Source organism: Aptenodytes patagonicus, chromosome 20, assembly GCF_965638725.1.
Source record: "Aptenodytes patagonicus chromosome 20, bAptPat1.pri.cur, whole genome shotgun sequence".
Classification (NCBI taxonomy): domain Eukaryota; kingdom Metazoa; phylum Chordata; class Aves; order Sphenisciformes; family Spheniscidae; genus Aptenodytes; species Aptenodytes patagonicus.
Genome location: NC_134968.1, coordinates 5655939 through 5674211, shown reverse-complemented (window position 1 = coordinate 5674211; position 18273 = coordinate 5655939). Strand labels below are relative to the sequence as shown.

At 58.6% G+C, this 18273-nt stretch overlaps 3 protein-coding genes across 4 annotated transcripts; 2 read left to right on the top strand and 1 right to left on the bottom strand.

Annotated features, from left to right (window-relative positions):
- Window positions 1–70: 70 nt before the first annotated feature.
- Window positions 71–5560, top strand: DNAAF19 (dynein axonemal assembly factor 19). 2 transcript variants are annotated; one of them, XM_076356712.1, is made up of 3 exons: window positions 71–532; window positions 3181–3313; window positions 4908–5560. In XM_076356712.1, the coding sequence occupies exons 1-3, from the start codon at window positions 390–392 to the stop codon at window positions 5379–5381; spliced, it is 750 nt and encodes a 249-aa protein (XP_076212827.1). In that variant the 5' UTR covers window positions 71–389; the 3' UTR covers window positions 5382–5560. The 2 variants fall into 2 exon arrangements, with proteins under 2 accessions (XP_076212827.1, XP_076212828.1); XM_076356713.1 differs by lacking the exon at window positions 71–532 and adding an exon at window positions 2354–2453.
- A 2079-nt stretch (window positions 5561–7639) lies between these two features.
- FAM187A (family with sequence similarity 187 member A) lies at window positions 7640–8884 on the top strand. Its single transcript, XM_076356490.1, has one exon. It carries the CDS (start codon window positions 7640–7642, stop codon window positions 8882–8884), a length of 1245 nt encoding a protein of 414 aa, XP_076212605.1.
- A 1325-nt stretch (window positions 8885–10209) lies between these two features.
- Window positions 10210–16908, bottom strand: GFAP (glial fibrillary acidic protein). The gene is made up of 9 exons (XM_076356711.1): window positions 16427–16908; window positions 15687–15747; window positions 15138–15233; window positions 14910–15071; window positions 13830–13955; window positions 13396–13616; window positions 13137–13180; window positions 12312–12397; window positions 10210–12002 (listed from the first exon to the last, which is right to left on the bottom strand). The coding sequence occupies exons 1-9, from the start codon at window positions 16891–16893 to the stop codon at window positions 11961–11963; spliced, it is 1305 nt and encodes a 434-aa protein (XP_076212826.1). The 5' UTR covers window positions 16894–16908; the 3' UTR covers window positions 10210–11960.
- Window positions 16909–18273: the final 1365 nt, after the last annotated feature.

Sequence of the window (18273 nt, the reverse complement as noted above, 5' to 3'; positions counted from 1 at the left end):
TCGCGATAGAGTGAGGGGCCCCGGGGGCCGGCGGTGGGTGTGGCCTGGCGGGGCTGTCGCGACAGAGTGAGGGTCCCCGCGACCGGAGGTGTGTCGGGGCCCGGCGGGGCTGTCGCAATAGTAGTGGGGTTCCCGGTTGCCATCCATGTGCACAGCCTGACAGGGCTGTCGCGACACGAGTGAGGGCCCCTGGGGCTAGTGGTGTGTGCGGCCTGGTAGGACTATCACAATAGGAGCGGGGTACCTGAAGCCAGCCCTGGTAGGACTGTCGTGACAGGAGTGGGGTCCCCGTGCACCCAGGGGCGGCCCCGTCCCCACAGGCCTCAGGTCCCTGCCGGGGGGTCCCCCAGCCCCGCCTGCCCGTGCTCCCGGTGGGTGGCAGGGCCGGGATGGAGGCGGACGGAGCCCTCGACCCCGTGGCGCTGGAGCGGGAGCTGCGGGCGGCGGTGGCGGCCGACGAGAGGCGGGAGAGGGAGAACGACGCCAAGCTGCGGGCCGTGCGCCAGCGCGTCCCCTCCTACGAGGAGTTCAGGTCCGACGGGGGATGCCCGGGGCAGGGGGGCAGTTTTGGGTGCTTCCCTACCCCAAAGGGCTTTGTCAACGCCATCACCGAAGCTTTGCTCGGTGCCGGGTGCTCCTGCCACAGGGCCGACCCAACCTCACGGGTGTTTTTTGAGCTCTTTTAGAGCTTCAGTTTTGGGAGCTCTTAGGAAACAAGGTCACCCAGCAGGTTTTGAGCTCAAACCTCGCTTTGAGAGGGGGTTGCACCGATCGTCTGTGCTCTCTGCTCCAAGTGACCCTGAGCACGGCTTGACAGGGCAGCAAACCCAGCTTCAGGGTTCCCAAAAAGGCCACGGCCCCATGGCACAGAGCCCCAGTGGGACAGAAACTCAGCCTTGTTTAAGATTTACCCCCCAAAAAAGGTTGACGTGTGTGGGGTAAGGTGTTCCAGCCGGGAACGGCCAGCTCCAGGGCAGGTCCCTATGGAGGCCAAGCTGTAGACCAGCAGTGGAATGGCTCACTGTCCCCTCCTTCCAGCATGCTGTCCTCTCGCCCTGTTCCCGGCGCAGCACCCACCATCCAAGCCCTGCCAGCCTACCCTGCCCTCCCTTTCCTCCCCGCACACCCCAGCTGTGGTGGTGGTGCAGAAGAAGAGGGTGGTGCATGTCCCCATGCACCCCACCCAGCGTGTTCGTGCTCCCAAACCCGCCACCGCTTTGCCCAACATGGTTTGGGAGCAGGTTTGTGGCCTGGGGACGGCAGGGATGCTCCGCAGAGGCAGTGCAGGGCACTCCCAATGCCCGCTGAAGTCCTGGATCCACCTATAGATCCATCTGGGGAAGTCCCTGTCCCTTGACATCCACAGACTGATCTATAGGTGGATCCAGGACTTTGATCACCCCTTGGTAGACTTATACGGGACTGGATGGATCAAAATCCATTCACGGCTTCATCTCCGCCTGCATTCAGTCGTGCCGTCTGATCCCTGAAAGGCAGGAAAACACTTTAAAATGGCGTTTTCTCCCCCAACCTTCTTGCCAGTCCCTATAAAAGGATTCCTGAGTGATTTTAAGCTGTTTCATCAGTGTATTGGTAACGGTAGAAGTAATCTGAGGGAGGTAACGGAGCAGCTTCTCACTGTGAGTGCAGCGTCTTCACTCGCGTAGCCCACGCTAGCATAGGAGCAGAGACCTGGACCCCTTCAAAGATCTCCTGCCCGTTCTTGGGAGGACTGACTGCAGGGATTCATCCCACGGGATGAGAGGAACCACGTGAGCCACTGAGTCCGGGCTGCTGTAGTTAGTCACAGATGTCAGTGTAATAAGATGCTGAATTCAAATGAATCCACAAAAATGTACCTGCCCAGCGTGCTGCAAGCTATGAAACAGTCCTGAGGCCCTGTAAGAATTTAGGGTCTTTCCTCTGGAAGTCCCAAAGCCATAGAAACTTCAGCATATAGTAAGAAAAAGGTAGGAGGAAACAGTTGTGCCAATTCCTCGGGCCCTGGCTCTGGAGGAGCCGTTGGGTGGAAATGCCCAACTCCTGGGGAGCAAGCCATTGCCCGTGCTGCGGAGGAACCACGGTGCTCGGTAGCGGTGCAGCCTATGGGGAAATTCCTGCCTTGTTGGTCCTGACGATTGGATTAGCACTGAGTGCCTGAGGAGGATGTGCCTGCCAAGTGCCCCATGCAATATCTTCCCTTTTCCTCTGACCCCCCTCTGATGCTTCATGATCTCATTTGAATCCTGATCTTGTGTGATAGAATCACAGGATGGTTTGGTTTGGAAGGGACCTTGAAAGATCATCCAGTCCAACCCCCTGCCGTGGGCAGGGACATCTGTCACTAGACCAGGTTGCTCAGAGCCCCGTCCAGCCTGACCTTGAACACTTCCAGGGATGGGGCATCCACAGCTTCCCTGGGCAACCTGTTCCAGTGCCTCATCACCCTCATGGTAAAAAATTTCTTCCTCACGTCCAATCTAAACCTGCCCCGATCTAAAGCCATTGCCCCTTGTCCTGTCACTACAGGCCCTGCTAAAAAGTCTCTCTCCATCTTTCTTGTAAGCCCCCTTTAAGTACTGACAGGCTGCAATAAGGTCTCCCCGGAGCCTTCTCTTCTCCAGGCTGAACAACCCCAACTCTCTCAGCCTTTCTCCATAGCAGAGCTGTTCCAGCCCCCTGATCATTTTTGTGACCCTCCTCTGGACCCGCTCCAACAGATCCGTGTCTTTCTTATGCTGAGGGCTCCAGAGCTGGAGGCAGTGCTCCAGGGGGGTCTCACCAGAGCTGAGTAGAGGGGCAGAATCCCCTCCCTCGACCTGCTGGCCACGCTGCTTTGGATGCAGCCCAGGATACGATTGGCCTTCTGGGCTGCGAGTGCACATTGCTGGCTCATGTCCAGCTTTTCATCCCCCAGTACCCCCAAGTCCTTCTCGGCAGGGCTGCTCTCAATCCCTTCATCCCCCAGCCTGTATTGATACCGGGGGTTGCCAGGTGCAGGACCTTGCACTTGGCCTTGTTGAACCTCATGAGGTTCACATGGGCCCACTCCTCTAGCCTGTCCAGGTCCTTCTGGATGATACATATGACCCAAACTCAGAAATTGCCTCAGAGAAGAAGCTTGAAGCCTCAAAGTATTTGATCTTGCTACGTATCGCATCCCCTTCTTGTTGCCTGCAGGAACATCGTGCTGGCATCACACCTGAAGCCCCTAGAGAAAAAGGACAAGATGGGTAAGAGGAGGAACGTGCTGTGGAATCCCTGTGCAGCCCACGCCAAGGCCCCGCAAGCCAGCGACGTGGAAATACCCCAGGTGAGGGAGATGCTTTCCGGGACTTTGTCCACATCTAAAAATTACTCCAGAATAATTTGGGTATTATTTTAAAATGCAAGAGTTATTCAGAAATATCTCTACACGTGAGCAAGCCCTCAAAGTCCTCAGGAACATTGGTGTTTAGATAACCACAGTGTTCAGTCTTGGCCCCTACTTTGTGTCTGGTAGAGCTTTCACCAGCTGCTTCGAGAAGAGTCTGCTTCAACCCTGTGGGAATCTAAGTCCAGCTGCACAGCATCAGACCAGAGGTCCCAATGCCCTGCCTCTGATGGTGGACAGTAACAGATTCTTGGGGAAGAGTGCCCTCCCTTGACCGCAGTTTAGAGACGGAGAGCCAGGGTTGTGCATCTGGATCATCACGTTTAATAGCCACAGACCGCAGATCTTCTGGGAACGTAGCCAGTTCTTTTTCACCCCACGGTTTAATTATGCATGATATAGAAAAGTGCTATTTTGTTTTAAACCTGCTGCCTGATGAATTCACTGGATGCTCCTTAGTTCTTCAGTTGTGGGAACGAGTGACTAAACATTTTCTATCCAGGTCATTTGTGATTTGAGTGACATCTGTCCTGCCCCCTCCGGTGGACTCTGCCCACGCTGAAGGGTCCTGGTCACTGGACGTGTAGCCAAGGATGTTTCCCATAGATGTTTCGCATGGATTTTTTGACACTGAATGTCACTTGCCTGTTTATTATGAGATCCTTTTGCAACTCTTCTAGGCAGCTTTGTATTTGCTTGGACTGAGCAATGATCTCCCCAGAACAAATTCTGTTCCTAATCCCATTAGCGCTTGGGCTCTGGTCTCCGGGGCTTCTCCATTTTGTGTTTAGACACAGCCTGATGTTGCTGTGCCTTGTTCTTGCTATCTGTATAAAAGCCTAAACATTTTAATCCTCCTTCAGTCTGTGCGTCAGTTAAGTTAGCGGTGATGAGTTCAGCAGTTCAATTACATATTGTATAAACCAGGATTTCCTTTTATCTGGAGATGCCACATGGAGCTTGGCTCTCTCTTTTAGTGCAAGCTCTCTGCCACAGACCGTACAAATGCAGTATGTTACGAGACGATGTGTTAAGGGCCATCTGCATATTTTCTGATGATACGATTTTCTGGTGATATATTTTACATCTCATATCTTTTATCTCCTCACCCCTTTGATTTGCCTCACGGGGCTTGAGATGGAGCAGAGGTTTTCACTGAGCTACCCCGGTCTCCAGGAGATCCCTTCCCAAGCAGTGATGGTGGATCCAGACTGGGAAGCGTGTCTGGTTCTGGTTAGGGTTGGGGTTACTCCACTACTGGACTGTGTTCATCCATGCTGGGCTTCATGTCTCGTCCATTCTTCCATTATTTTCCCCTGAAGTTCTCTAGTTTCTATGTGGCTTGAGGAACCTGATACTTCTTTGTCTTTATGTTTTGCCGCCTCACAAGCTTTATGCAGCCCTTCATGCTATCAAAGCCTGTATTAAAAACATCTCAGCCATCCACAGGTTGATCAGGGATGGGGATGGGGGGGGATAAAAATCTTCAAGTGGGAACAAAACAAAAGGAACTGGTAACTATTTTTTCCTTCAGGAACTGGATCAACTGCCCAGAACCTCTGCCGAATTTTACAGAGATTGGCGCAGATGCTTAAAAAGCAGAAAAGAAAAATACCAGCTTTTGCTTGAACTCGGAGGGAAGGCCTTGGGCGGAATCTTTCAGGCTGACTTGGGCTTTGGCCTCCTGGGTGAATTCCTTACAGTGCTGGCAGAGAACGTCTGTCATGAAGACAGAGATGCCATCCTTCAGATCTTACAGAGCCTTTCGGGCACCAAGCGCTTTGGGTTAAACATGGATCTTCTGAGTGAGCCAGAGAAGGAGAGCAGCAGGGATTTGTTTAGGAAGCTGCGGAGCATGAGCAGGGATTATTGGACCACTGGCCATCCCAGCAGCCCAGCCGGCTGCGAAGCAGAGAGGGAAGCCCGCGTCATGGACTCCAGCCTGCAAAAGGAAGCCGAGGAGGAAAGGATAGTGGTGGAGCTGATGAAATGTTACCAGGTCAACTGAAGGAGCAGAAGCACCAGGGTCGTGCAGAAACAGAGTGCAAAAGAGGCTCAAAGCTTGACTTTGGCATCACTGTGCAAGACGGCTACATCGGGTACTTCTGGAGCGTTGCTGTACATTTCTCTGTAGCTGGGAGCCACCCAGAGCAATAATTCTGCACAAATAAAGGTTAGTTACCGAGAGGACTGTGTTGTGATCTCTGGGGCAGGGTGTCATCACAGAATGGCTCTGTGAGAGTCTCTTAGATGAGGAGAACAAAGAAAAACTAGGCTAGTATTTTTGAAGGAGAAACCAAAACCCAAATAGTCCCTTCCCTTTTTCATCTCTGTCCATTGTCACTCAGGGGATTTAAGAAATGTAATCAATGACACTTTGTGTTTAACTGTGCAGCCACTGAAGTTAGAATGGGCTGATGGAGGTGGAAATGCTGTGCAAGGTGGTATATCTGGGACTACCCAACCAGCTATTTTATTGTTATTCCACCCCAACCAGCAGGGCATGGGGTAAACCTCTGAGATCCTGCCACCTCATGGTCCTGTGATCTCAGACACTATCTGATTTGCTGAAATTCCACATAAATTGAAATTTAGAAGGAACTGACAGGCATCAGTCTGACAAAGAGACTCTCCAGGACTGCCTAATACTGTGTCTAAATTGAGTCGCACTTCTGTTTCGGCTGCCGATCAGAGAGGCTTTCATACGGCACAGCTCAGCACCTACCCACCAAGCTCTCTTGCAGTTTTGGTCTGGGAGGATCCTCAAGCTTCTCCCAAGTGTGCTGAGGAGCCCAGTGTATGTTACAGTGCTTAGAGTCCCTTGAATTCAGTTCAAAAACAACTGTCAGGTCCGTTTTGTTGCAAAACCCAGCTAGAGGAGCAAAAGGTAGAGTCACCCTGGCAGACTACAACCATCCCTCTCCCACCTTCTCTGTAGAAACCGCTGGGCACCTAATTGGTTATGCTCTGAGGTCTGGCACTTGAATGTTGGGCTTTGTGGCATCTATCTTGGGGACACCTGTGTCCCTGCAATCTGTTGTGGGTGCCATTCCTCTTGCCTTTGCATAACACTTGCAAACCTGAGGACTAGCAGAAAGCCGAGAGCTGAAGTCTTAAACAAAACAACGAAGATCCTGGAGTTTCCCAAGGTCAGGATGGAGGAGGTTGATACAGGAACAGCCCCAGCACGACAGTTATAGCTCTGGTGGGAACAGGCACAGTGCTTTCAGCACTGTCCAGAGGCTCAGGGCTTGCACTCACATCCTATGTCAAGGATGGGAGCAGCCTGCTGCATCCCCATCACTTGGGGAAAGGCAAAATCCCCGTGTTTTGGTGAGAAGACTCAGGAGAAATGAAGTACAGGAGAGGCTGTATGAACGTTTATGGGAGGACGGGCTGTTAGACCAGCTGGGATCAGTTTCCCAATCTGTCAGTTCATGGTCTGGTCTGAGCGCCTGCTCAAGAAGTGCCAAAAGCTGAGCTGAAGGTCCGGCCAGAGTCAGTGGGGAGCAAATAGCTCACCTTCACTGTAGGAAAGATGCATTTAAGGCCTCCAGGGCTGGTTCCAGCATCAGCCCAGGCAAGGGTGATGTGAATGAAAAGCCTCACTCAATCACTCAGAGAGGAGGAGTCTCAAACATTACCTGTGCGGAGTGGCTTCAGCACACAAATCCTTGGAAAGCCAACAGGGAGGATGCAGAAGTCTAAATACCATGTTTGAAACCTCTTGTTCTGGACTACGGAGGTCAGCTGCCGTCAGAGGAGGGTATTCTCTGGGTTCATTGCTCTCAGAGGGATCAGAGCAATCCTTAACATTTACTGCACGAGTCTTTCAAGAAGATGTTGGCAGTTCCCTTGTTCCCACCACGATTCCCATCACTGCATCTTCCCTCTGCGGCTGTACTGCTTGAACGACCTGCCCGCGCGTTGTCCAGGGCACGGGCAACACTCTAGAGTGGCTGGGAGAGAGGAGAGGTTCTAGAGTCCGTGTCCCAGGGGACAGCCTGCGCCGGGGCGGGACGGAGTGCTTCCCAGCAGATACTTGGCTGAGATGTGATATTTCAGCCACTGTTTGATCCCTGCTGTCAGCCATGTGCACTGCAGGCGGGGGGTCGTTTGCAAACCCCATCTTTGGCAAGCGAGCTGGTGTGTGCACCATCCCTGCCCCATGCTGGCATTCCTAACCCCACGCGCGGGTTCCTGCCGTCCCCGCTGAGGACGCGGTGGCTGGGTTGGTTCTGCTGACTGCAGAGACTGCCTAGCGCGATGGTGATGAGGCTGCCAGCAGCTGCCGTTCTCCTCTGCCTGGTAGATGTTCTCCACGCTTTTGCAATTGAAGAGAAAGGAGATGTGTTCAAGCGGATGGCTTGTCCCGCTTTCCTGATGTTCGACAACGCCGCTTACTTGGCTGACATGACCTTCGAGCTCCCCTGCAATTGCAAGCCCGAAGAGGTCTCTTCTGTCATCTGGTACTTCCAGAAGAATGTGGGCAGCCACAAAACCACAGTCCTGACGGACTTTGCCGGCACTGTGGTTGTCGACTCGGGCCATATCCACGCGGGCAGTGACGTGCTGAAGCGTTTCAGTATCCGGATGTTCAGTCTCATCGTCTTCCGAGCCCAGGTGACGGACTCGGGACACTACCTGTGTGGCACTAAGAAAGGAGAATTCTTCTATGGCTACGATGTGGACGTGCAGCCCACCAAGCACATGACGGTGGCTTTTGTGGACAGAGGCCAGCATGTCCAGGATGACTACACAGAGAAGCTCTTCAGCCTCTTCACCGCTTTCTGGGACTGGACCAGATGCGACCGCTGTGGGGTAAGAGGCGAGCAGCGGCGGATCGGGCTCTGCTATGTGCAGAGTGCCCAGCTGCACCCTCGCTATCGTGCCGCCATGGCCAACGTCACGTCCTGCGGCTCAAGGGCTGTCCCGGCACATTTCCAGCATCCCGGCCGCCTCCGGAGACCCGAGGTGGCCATCCGAAGCTGCCTGACCCCTTGCCCGAAGGAGGAGGTCCCCGAAGAAGGTGTGCAGGCCATCTCCAATGTCATTTCCAAGCTGGGCGAGAAGCCCTGGCTGCCCCGTGTCCCCACGCAGTTTCACAAGCAGCCTGTTGGAAGTGGTCTGATCATCGCGTGCCCAGGAGCCCGGCCTGAGCATGCCGTGGCCTGGGACAAGGACTCCGTCCGGCTCTACCGCTCTCGCTACCTTGTAGGTGTCAACAAGAGCATGCGGGTCTTCATTGACCACGGAAACCACCTGCACATCCAGTGGGTCCAGGTCAGCGATGGAGGCACCTACTTCTGCTGGCGGGAGGGCAAGATGGTGGCCGGCTTCCGTCTCAGCGTGATGTACCAGCACCGGCACAGGCGGACGTTCAACGATCCTGAGACGATCTATGCCGCCAAGGCCATCGGCATGAGCTATGTCCTCATCAGCATCATCTTCATCGTCATCCACGTGTGCCGCTGCTGCCGGCGGGTATTCAGGTGCCCTGCCAGGACATAGCATCTCCACCACAGCCCCGACAGCTCACTCTTACACCTTGGACCATCCTCCCGCTAGAAATTTCCAGCGTTCTGGCCATTAGAAATCAAAATGCTGCCAGCACCTCCTCATCCCGCCCTTCGGGTCAAGAGTGTGACAGTGAGGACCGATGTGGAAAACCCCGTGCTGCAGATTGGTACGGCTCAGTGGGGACAGGCGGGCATGTCACACCGCCACGATTTGTTCCTGGCTCTGCTGCTGGCTTGCGGTGGGGTTTTAAGCTCAATATAGTCCTTTTCAAAAGAATACTTGGAGTTGTTGCAAGATCTTCTGGCCAAGCTCTACAGAGTTCTCAACCCGCATCAGTGATTTATTAGAGCTGTTTTCCTAAGAGGCTGCTGAAAAGATCCACCAAACTATTTTAATCCAATTAATTCTTGCTTTTCTTATCCTTTTTTTTTTTTTTACTTCTTTTCATTGCTGAGAACTTTGAGTGCCGATGTTTCAAAATGTTCAATGTTCCTTTGAGCTCCTTAGCTGGAGCAAACCCATTTTTAAAAATTCCAGTTTAAACATTTTTCATTTTTGAAGGGAAAAAAAAAGAAATTTGCAAATTAATCTGGTGATTTTCTTCAGAAATTTCTCTGGGGTTTGGTTGTTTTTTTTAACTCGCCCAACTCAGCACAGACTTGTGAGTCAATATTTATGCCTGACAAAATGATTATGCATGTCCTCCAAAGAGGATGGCATCTCTACAGGGTTTAGGTGGCCACTTGCTTGCTCCTCGGTGTGGAGCAGGACTTCCCCATGGGGCTCATCTCCGCTCCTTTTTTCAAGGACGTGGCTTGGGGATTTCAGCTTTCCCAAGAGAAATCCCAGTGTCCAGACGGGCAGCACTGAGGCTCCCAGCGACGTTCAGGCACTTGAACCACATAGATGATGTGCAGGATCTCAAATCCACCATCAGTCCTGACAGCTGCAGCCGATCCCAGGAGCTTCCCAGGAGCCGCAGCCTGGGTTCGTGCGGGGAAGGAGCTGGGTTTGGAGCTGAAGACCTTCGAGCAGATCCCTGCTTCCCCTCCCTCCCTCCCGGGAAGGGGATCTCTGCCACCCCGCTGCCTGGCTGCCGGCTCCAGGGGGGGTTGTTCCTGCACCCACCTCCCCTGTGTTGCAATCCCTTATGGGTGTTGGCCCATGAAGCGTTGGCCGTGCCTTGGGGTACAGCACTGAGCTTGCATCCCCCGTCGAGTTTGAGCCTGGTTTGGGCTCCTGAAGGGCTTCGCCGCCCCGGCTAATCCCAAATAACCCACGGCACTGGCTGCAGAGAGGCGGATTGCAGGCACGACTGTGGAAGCACAGCGCTTGCGTTAGCTTTATTTCTCATCTCAAGCTGCCGCGGGCGTTAGTGCATTAATTCAGTAGCGACGTGGGCTGAAAAGCTCCAGCCGGTGGCTGCTCGCAGGGGACCGAGCCCCCCACCATCCTACCCCAGATACCAAACCCGGGCAGCACCTGGGTCTCCTCTTATAACATCTCCTGCCCCAGGAATGGCCTTTCTGGAGCCAGTAGCTGCAAAGCATGCTCAGCACCTGAGCCAGGGGAGGAGGGGGACAGAGGGGACGAGGGGGATGGCATCCGAGTGGCACGCCGTGTGCTCATCCCAAAGGGCTTACGGGGTACGAGAAGCACTGCTGGGTTGTTGCTCCGGCGTTAGGTGGCATCAGGGCAGGTTTCGCTCGTGGTCAGTAGCTAAAACAAAGGTGGGGACGGGGGCTGCGGGCAAGCACCGGGCTGGGCAATGGCCCTGGGTGGGCCGGTGGCATGTGCTGGTCCGGGGGGAGCACGGGAGGACGGATGGGGGGACAGGGCCATGTGGAGCCCAGGGACAAGGGATTTCTTCCAACCCCATCCTGAATGCCCTGGGGGGGTGGGGGGGGCTTGGGCTCCTTGCACGACAGGGATTGTGGCAGGGCAGCCCCCGGTCCCTGGCCCCCCTGGCTCCTCATGTGAGCCCGGGTGGGACAAGCAGGACGAGGATGGCTCCCTCTGTCCTCTCCCATCACTCCTGGGCTGTGGGAGGCACCTCCTCCTGTGAGAGCACCCGCGGATGACCCGACACTCTCCTCCTCCTCCTCCTCTGCACTCCCCTCCTCTCCATTTTCACCTGCATGGGCCCCCCCCCCAGGCGAGGGGCCAGGCGCACGGCCGTGGGTCACCCCTCGCCACGAGCCCCTTGGGACTGTTTTTCCCCACCACGGCGATGGGGACACCTTGGTGGTGGACACCCAGTGGGGGTCAGGACAGCCCCATGGCACTGTGCCAGGAGAAGCCCATGAAGCCACCCAGCCTGCTGTGCCCACCACTGCTCCGGCCCCACAAACCACCCCAGACACCCCAGCGTCCCCAGGAACCCCTCGTTATCCCCATTTCATCACCTTTTTACACCATCCCGACAGCACACTGCCTCTCCATCCTCCCCTTCCTCCTGCCCCTGCCTCTTGGCTAAGCCCACCCGATGCTCCATGACGTGGAAATGTCCCTCACCAGCTGGTACCTTGCCCCTGCAGCCCCCCCAAAGATGCTCAGGGCCTGGGTGCACTGGGGAGATTCGGGGTGGCCTCCCGGACCAGGGAGGGCAGCAAGGTGGGATGAGGGAGAGGTGCTCTTGGCACCATCATCTTGTCCGACCGGCGCACAGAGATTGAAACAGGATGGCCTCTCTCCCTGGGCACTGGCGAGCTGGAGACCCAGGGCGAGCACGGGCACAGCCCCAAAACCGCCAGTCCCTCCGTGCCGTGGGAACGCGGCAGCATCCTGGCGGGGGAACTCGGCTCTGCCCGGTACCGCTCACCTCCCCCGGGTATTGCCCGTCAGATGGGTGCTTTGCCAGCAGCCAGCCCCCAACAGGGTGTCAGTGGTCCCTGGAGCATGGGGCGACGGCAGGAGAGGTGAGGGGTGGGTGGGAGAGAGATGCCCCCTGCCGAAGCACCGCTGGCTCCTCCCGCAACCCGTGCCTGGCCACGGGGCTCCCTCGCAGCATCAGACGGGATCTACGGAGCTACGGCTACAAGCATGCGGCTGCTGCAGCTTGCCCACCCTACGCCACCTCCTTGTGCTCCTGCTTGGACTCCTTGATCACCTGGAGGCAGAGGGAGAGGGGCCATCACCCCGGGCTCGGGCTCTCCTCCCTGGCTGAGCCTGCCTGGGTTCTGAACAAACTTGGGGACAGGGATGGGTACAGGGACAGGGATGGTTTTCTCTATGAGCTGCCAGGCTCAGCTCCACCATGGTCCAGAGCCAGCTCATGCCGTGCTCTCAGGGCACTGGGATCACTGGCTCCCTGCCCAGGCTGCTCCTGGGGCTGAGGGATGGTGGCCCCATGTGCACCCCATGGGGAGGCAGGGGTGGAGGGGAGGCAGCGTGGGTGACACAGACGAGGACTTCCCACCTCTCCATCTCTGGTCTCCACCGTTTTGACTACGATGCTCCTCTTCAGATGGGCTTCTGACACGGATTTAGTGTCCAGGCTGGTCTCTAGGGGACATGGGCAGGACATGGCGGTGACCCAGTGCCTGGGGCATGGTTCCTCCAGCCACACTCAAGTGGAGGGGCCCAAAGGGAACAGGTGGGGCTGGAAAACCCTGAACCATGGGAGACAGTGGCCCTGACAGTGGACATGACCGGCCTCAGGGACACTATTGGCCTCAGGGACACTGTTGGCCTCAGTGACATGGTTGGCCTTGGGGATGGGGCTGGGGACGTGGTTGGCCTTGGGGATGCAGTTGGCTTTGGGTATGTGATTGGCACTGGGGATGTGGCTGGCTTTGGGAAGTGATTAGCCCTGGGGACACAGTTGGCACTGTGGACATGATTGGCCTTGGGGATGTGGTTGGCCATGGGGACATGGGTGGCTTTGGGATGTGATTGGGCTTGTGGACAGGGTTGTCCTTGGGGACATAGTTGGCGCTGGGGACGCAATTGGCCTTGGGGATGTGGTTGGCCACGGGGACATGGTGATGTAGTTGGTCAGTCTCAGGGACATCACTGGCCTTGGGGACATGCTTGGCTTTGGGGACGTGGCCATGGCACACTCCTCCCCCCATCCTGGGAGAACCCAGGAGTCCTGGTTCCTTGAGATTTGGAGGAAAACCTCCCAGTACCTCTGGATGGGGCAGGGACGGCCGAGACAGCGTCTCCTCCCACTGAGCCCCCAGAAGCCACCCCTGCTTGTGCCATCCCAGCCCCCCAACCCCACGCGTGGCCACGGCCTCACCTCGGATCTGCAGGTTGGAGAAGCTCTGCACGGGGATGGTGATCCTGCAGGAGCGATGGAGGGGTGTTGGGAAGAGCATCGGGGTCCTGCCGCCCCCCTGCACACCAGCTCAGCCCTGCCCAGGGCTGGGACAGGAGGGCTGGAGGATGGTCCCCAAGCAGGTCGGACACCCCAGAGGAACCACGAGGACTTGGGGATGGTTTGGGACACGGCCGGGGAGGGGGAGAGGGGCAGGATGGAGCCCCCACTCTGCCATCACCTGCTCTCCTCGCCCTCCAGCAGCTTGCGGTACGTGGCAATCTCGATGTCGAGGGCCAGCTTGACGTTGAGCAGATCCTGGTACTCCTGCAGGTGCCGGGCCATCTCCTCCTTGAGGCTGCGGATGTCCTCCTCCAGCCGCACCACCGTGTCCTGATAGCCGGCCGTCTCCAGGGTGTAGCGTTCCTCCAGCTCCCGCAGCTGCCTCTCCAGGGACTCGTTCTAGGGGGCCACGAGGGGAGGTGACACCCTCCACGGCCACCTTCTCCCAGGAGCTAGGGGCTCTCTGCAGTGCCCATCCATCTCCCGTCCTTGGGGACCAGCCATTCCCCCGGCTTTGGGTGGTGGTCCCCACTGCCATGCCAGGGAACCCCATGGTGGTGGCAGCTCCCCAAGGCCGTGCCCTCCCCCTTGCACCCCATGGCCATCACCTACCGAACCCCGCAGAGCCTCCAGGTCGCAGGTGAGGGCCTGGAGCTGGCGCCGGTACTCGTTGGCCTCCTGCTTGGCCACGCGCAGGGCCTCTGCGTGCCGGGCGGCCGCGTCCGTCAGGTCTGCAAACTGGGGGGGGACACACACATGCCATGGGATGGGACCACATGGCAGGGAAGTGTCCTGGTGGCACATGGCGTGGGGACACGACCCAGCTCTGCTCCACGGGAGGGACGTGGCCCCAGTAGCACGTGGCATGGAGAAACATCCCTGCTACTGCAGGGTGGTGGGACGGTGCACATGGGATGTGTCCCCAATACCATATGTCCCTGGGGACACGTCCCTGCTCCGGTGGCGGGAGGGGGACGATGCACATAGGACATGCACTTGATGTGGCACTGGGGACATGTCCCTGTTCCCACAGCAGGAAGGGACACATGGGACATCCCCAAAGGCACATGTCCTGGGGCCACACCCCAGCTCCCGTGGAAGGGCTGTGGTCCCAGCACCACGTGTCGTGGGGACACATCTAGCTCCCACAGGAGGAAGGGACAGTGCACATGGGATGTGTCCCCAACGGCACGTGGTGCTGGGGACGTGTCCTGGCTCCCATGGGTGGAAGGGACAGTGCACACGGGGCATGTGGCCGATGGCACGTGCCGTGGAGGCATGTCCCTGCTCTCTTGGGGTGGTGGGACAGTGGACATGGGACACATCCCTGATGGGAGGTGTTGCTGGGGACATGTCCTTGCTTTGCGGGTGGGAGGGATGGTGCTGTGGGATGTCACAGGGGACACGTCCCTGCTCCTGTGGGACAGTGCATGTGGGCCATGTGACTGTGAACACAACTCCTTAGGGTGAGTGCCTACGTGACTCACCACTGGGGACACATCCCTGCTCCCCACGGGGACCAAACCAGGACATGGGACACGAGCGAGGACAGCGGGGATGCCAAACCCCATGCACCACCACCAAGCAGAGCCACCCAACCCCGGGGGGGTCAACCCCAGCCCTGAGAAGGTGACATCCCGGGGAGGGGACAGCCAGGCCACTCAACCGTTGGGTGGCTGGCTCCCACCGCACCTTGGACTTGTACCACTCCTCTGTCTCCTGGACGTTGCTGGCGGCCATGGCCTCGTACTGGCTGCGGATGTCGCGCAGGGCGGCCGTCAGGTCCGGCTTGCTTGCGTCCACCTCGACGTGCACCCGCTGCCGGGCCAGCTGCTCCTGCACCTCCCGCAGCTCCTGGGGGGACAGCGGGGTTCAGCCTGGCCCCCCCCTGAGCCCCAGGACCCCCCCGAGCGGGATTACCTCCTCGTGGACCTTGTGGAGGAAGGCTATCTCGTCCTGCAGGGTCCCCACCCGCCGTTCCAGGTCCAGGCGAGCCAAGGCGGCGGCGTCCACGTCCTGCCACCGTGGGGGACAGGAAGGACCATCCCCAGGGCTGGCCACCCGGGTCTGCTCCCACCTGCGCTGCCTGGCCCTGCCCGCCCCTGCCCATCCCTGCCTCTTTCTGCCCCGTTCTGCCCTTCATAACACATCCCAGCCCCTCACTGCCTGCTCCTGTCGATCCCTGCCCATCCCTGCCCTGTCCTTGCCCATCTTTGCCCCATCCCTGCCTCACCCCTGTCCCATCCCTGCCCCATCCTTGCTCCATCCCTGCCCTGTCCTTGCCCATCCTTGCCCCATCTGTCTGTCCATGTCCATCCCTGTCTATCCCTGCCCCATCCCTGCCCCACCCCTGCTCCATCCCTGCTCCATCCCTGCCCCATCCCTGCCTCAGCCCTGAGGGAGGCTGAGCTGGGGGCTGAGCCTCTGGGGTGCAGGATAGGGGATGCAGGATCTGGCCCCTGCCCTCACCTGCCTGTAGGCAGCCAGGTTGCTCTCAGCCTCCAGCCGCAGGGTCACCTCGTCCTGCAGCCTGCACCGGAGCAGAGGCACCGTTACTTGTTCGGCATCGTTACCCGTTCAGCATCGTTACTTATTAGGCACCGTTACTGGTTAGGCACCGTACTCGTTAGGCACCAGTACTCATTAGGCACTGTTACTCGTTACTCTCAGCCCCACGGACGGACCCCCCCGGGTTGACACAGCCCCATGCCACCAGCACCCGCACCCCGTGTCGGTGCGTGTGCCCACCCCACACTCCCCTGCCACCGTCCCACACTGATCCCAGGGGTCACCCTGGTCACTGTTGCCACTCATGTCCCCGTCACCACCCTGGTGCCCACCAGTGCCTGGTCCCCAGGGCCGCCCTGGTCCTGGTAGCCACCCTGATCTCTGTCTCAGTGCCCACCCTGATCCCTGGGGACACCTCGGTCCCCATCCTGGTCCCAGGGGTCACCCTGGTCCTTGCCACCACCATGGTCCCCATCACCACCCTGGTCCCCAGGACAACCCTGATCACCATCCTGGTGGCCATTCTGGTCCCAGCTGCCACTCTGGTCCCAGTGGCCACCCTGGTCCTGGTAGTCACCCTGACACCCATCCCAGTGGCCACTCTCAATCCTGTCCTGGTGGCCACCTTGGTCCCTGGGGCCATCCTGCTCCTGGTGGCCACCCTGATCCCCAGGACTACCCCAAGCAGGGCAGCGCCTTACTTCTGCTGGAGGCTGCCGAGGTCCTCGGCGAGGTTGTCCCTCTCGATCTCCAGACGGGCCTTGGCGGTGGCCAACTGCTCCACGTGGCGCCGCAGGTCACGCAGCTCCTCCTGGTAGACGTCGGCCAGACGCGAGGGCTCCTGGTCCCGCACCTGGTTCAGCTCCACCACCAGCACCTTGTTCTGCTGCTCCAGGAGCCGGACCTTCTCGATGTAGCTGGCGAAGCGGTCGTTGAGCTCCATCATCTCCACCTTCTCATTGGTGCGCGTCTCCCTGAACTCCGAGTTGAGCGCCGCGGCCAGCGAGAAGTCCATCTTGCCCAACCCCAGGCGGGCACCCATGCGGGGACCCAGCTGGGTGCTGCGGGGGGCCCGGAGCCGGGCTGGGGGGCTGGCGGGGAGCACCCGGTACACCGGGGTGGCAGAGCCGAAGCGGCGGCCGTAGGAGGACAGCCGCTGGCTCTCCATGCTGAAGGGGTGGGCGCGATGTGCCCGGCCCAGGGGGTTTTATGGAGCCCGGGGGCCCCCGGCCCCGCCAGCCGCCCCAGCACTGGCTGCCGGCCAGGGAGCCAGAGGGCCAGCACAAAAACCGGCCTTTGTGGTGCCCGGCAGGGGCGGATGTGCCCTGGCACCCAGCCCGGGCACTGCGGCACGGCCCCCTGCCCACCGCCTGCCCCCCCCCAGCAGGCACTGCCGGGGCCCAGGGCGGGCCTGGAGCACACGCCAGGGTGGGAGGCAGAGCGGTGGCCACGGGCATCCATGGGGCAGCCGGTGGATGGCTGCTGGGTGCAAGGCTGGGTGCAATGCCATGGGGCACCACGGGCGCTGGGTGCAACGTTGCAGGGCACCATGGGTGCTGGGTGCATTGCCATGGGGTACCATGGGTGCTGGGTGCAATGCCATGGAGCACCATGGGTGCTGGGTGCGAGACCGGGTGCAGTGTCATAGGGTGCCCCCTGCAAGGGCCTGGGCTGTATCTGCACCCCGGGGATCCATCCCCATGACGCCCCTGGCCCCAGCAGCACCTTGAGGTGCTCGGGGCAGAGACACACTGGGCAGGCTCAGGCGTGCGTGTGCACGGCCACCCCGCTGTGCACACACACCTGCACCCGTGTGCACACACCCTGCCATGCAAGCGCACACCTGGGCACACACCCCCATGCACGCTGCTGGCATGGATCTGTGCGCACGCACCCCCCCCCGTCCTGTGCACACATCCATAAGGAGGCATCCACACGCATGCGTGTGCACATCTACACACATGCACGTACACATCCACATCCACATGCACACGCATGCACACGTGCACCTAGAGATGCACGCGCGTCTCTACCCACATCCACACGCATGCACGTGCATCCCTCCATGCCCATGTGCACACACGCCACATGCAAGGCACACGCACATGCCTACCCTTGCATATACATGTGTACACACAGCGTGCACAGATACGCACACGCGTGCTGCTTTCCCTGAACACGTGTGCACGTGCACACGCACACGCAGAGCTGCACACGCCCATCTACCCTTCCATGTATACACAACACGCACATGCACCGCCATCCTGCTGTGCACACACGTACACACACACACGTGCACACACACACGTGCACACACACACCTGCACGCACGCCCACGCTCCCTGTGTCGCATCCCCCCGGGACGAGCCCCAGCACAAGCAGCTCAGCACCAGCCACCAAAGCCCCGTCTCCCCGGCGGGCCAAGGCACTTTGCAGGCAGTCTGGCAGCGCGGGCAGGCTGCTAATTAAGGCAGGCTGCTAATTAAGTGGTTGAAGCCTCCAAAGTCCTTTCCACCCCAGCGGGTCTGTAAAAGCACTGGCCGGTTGC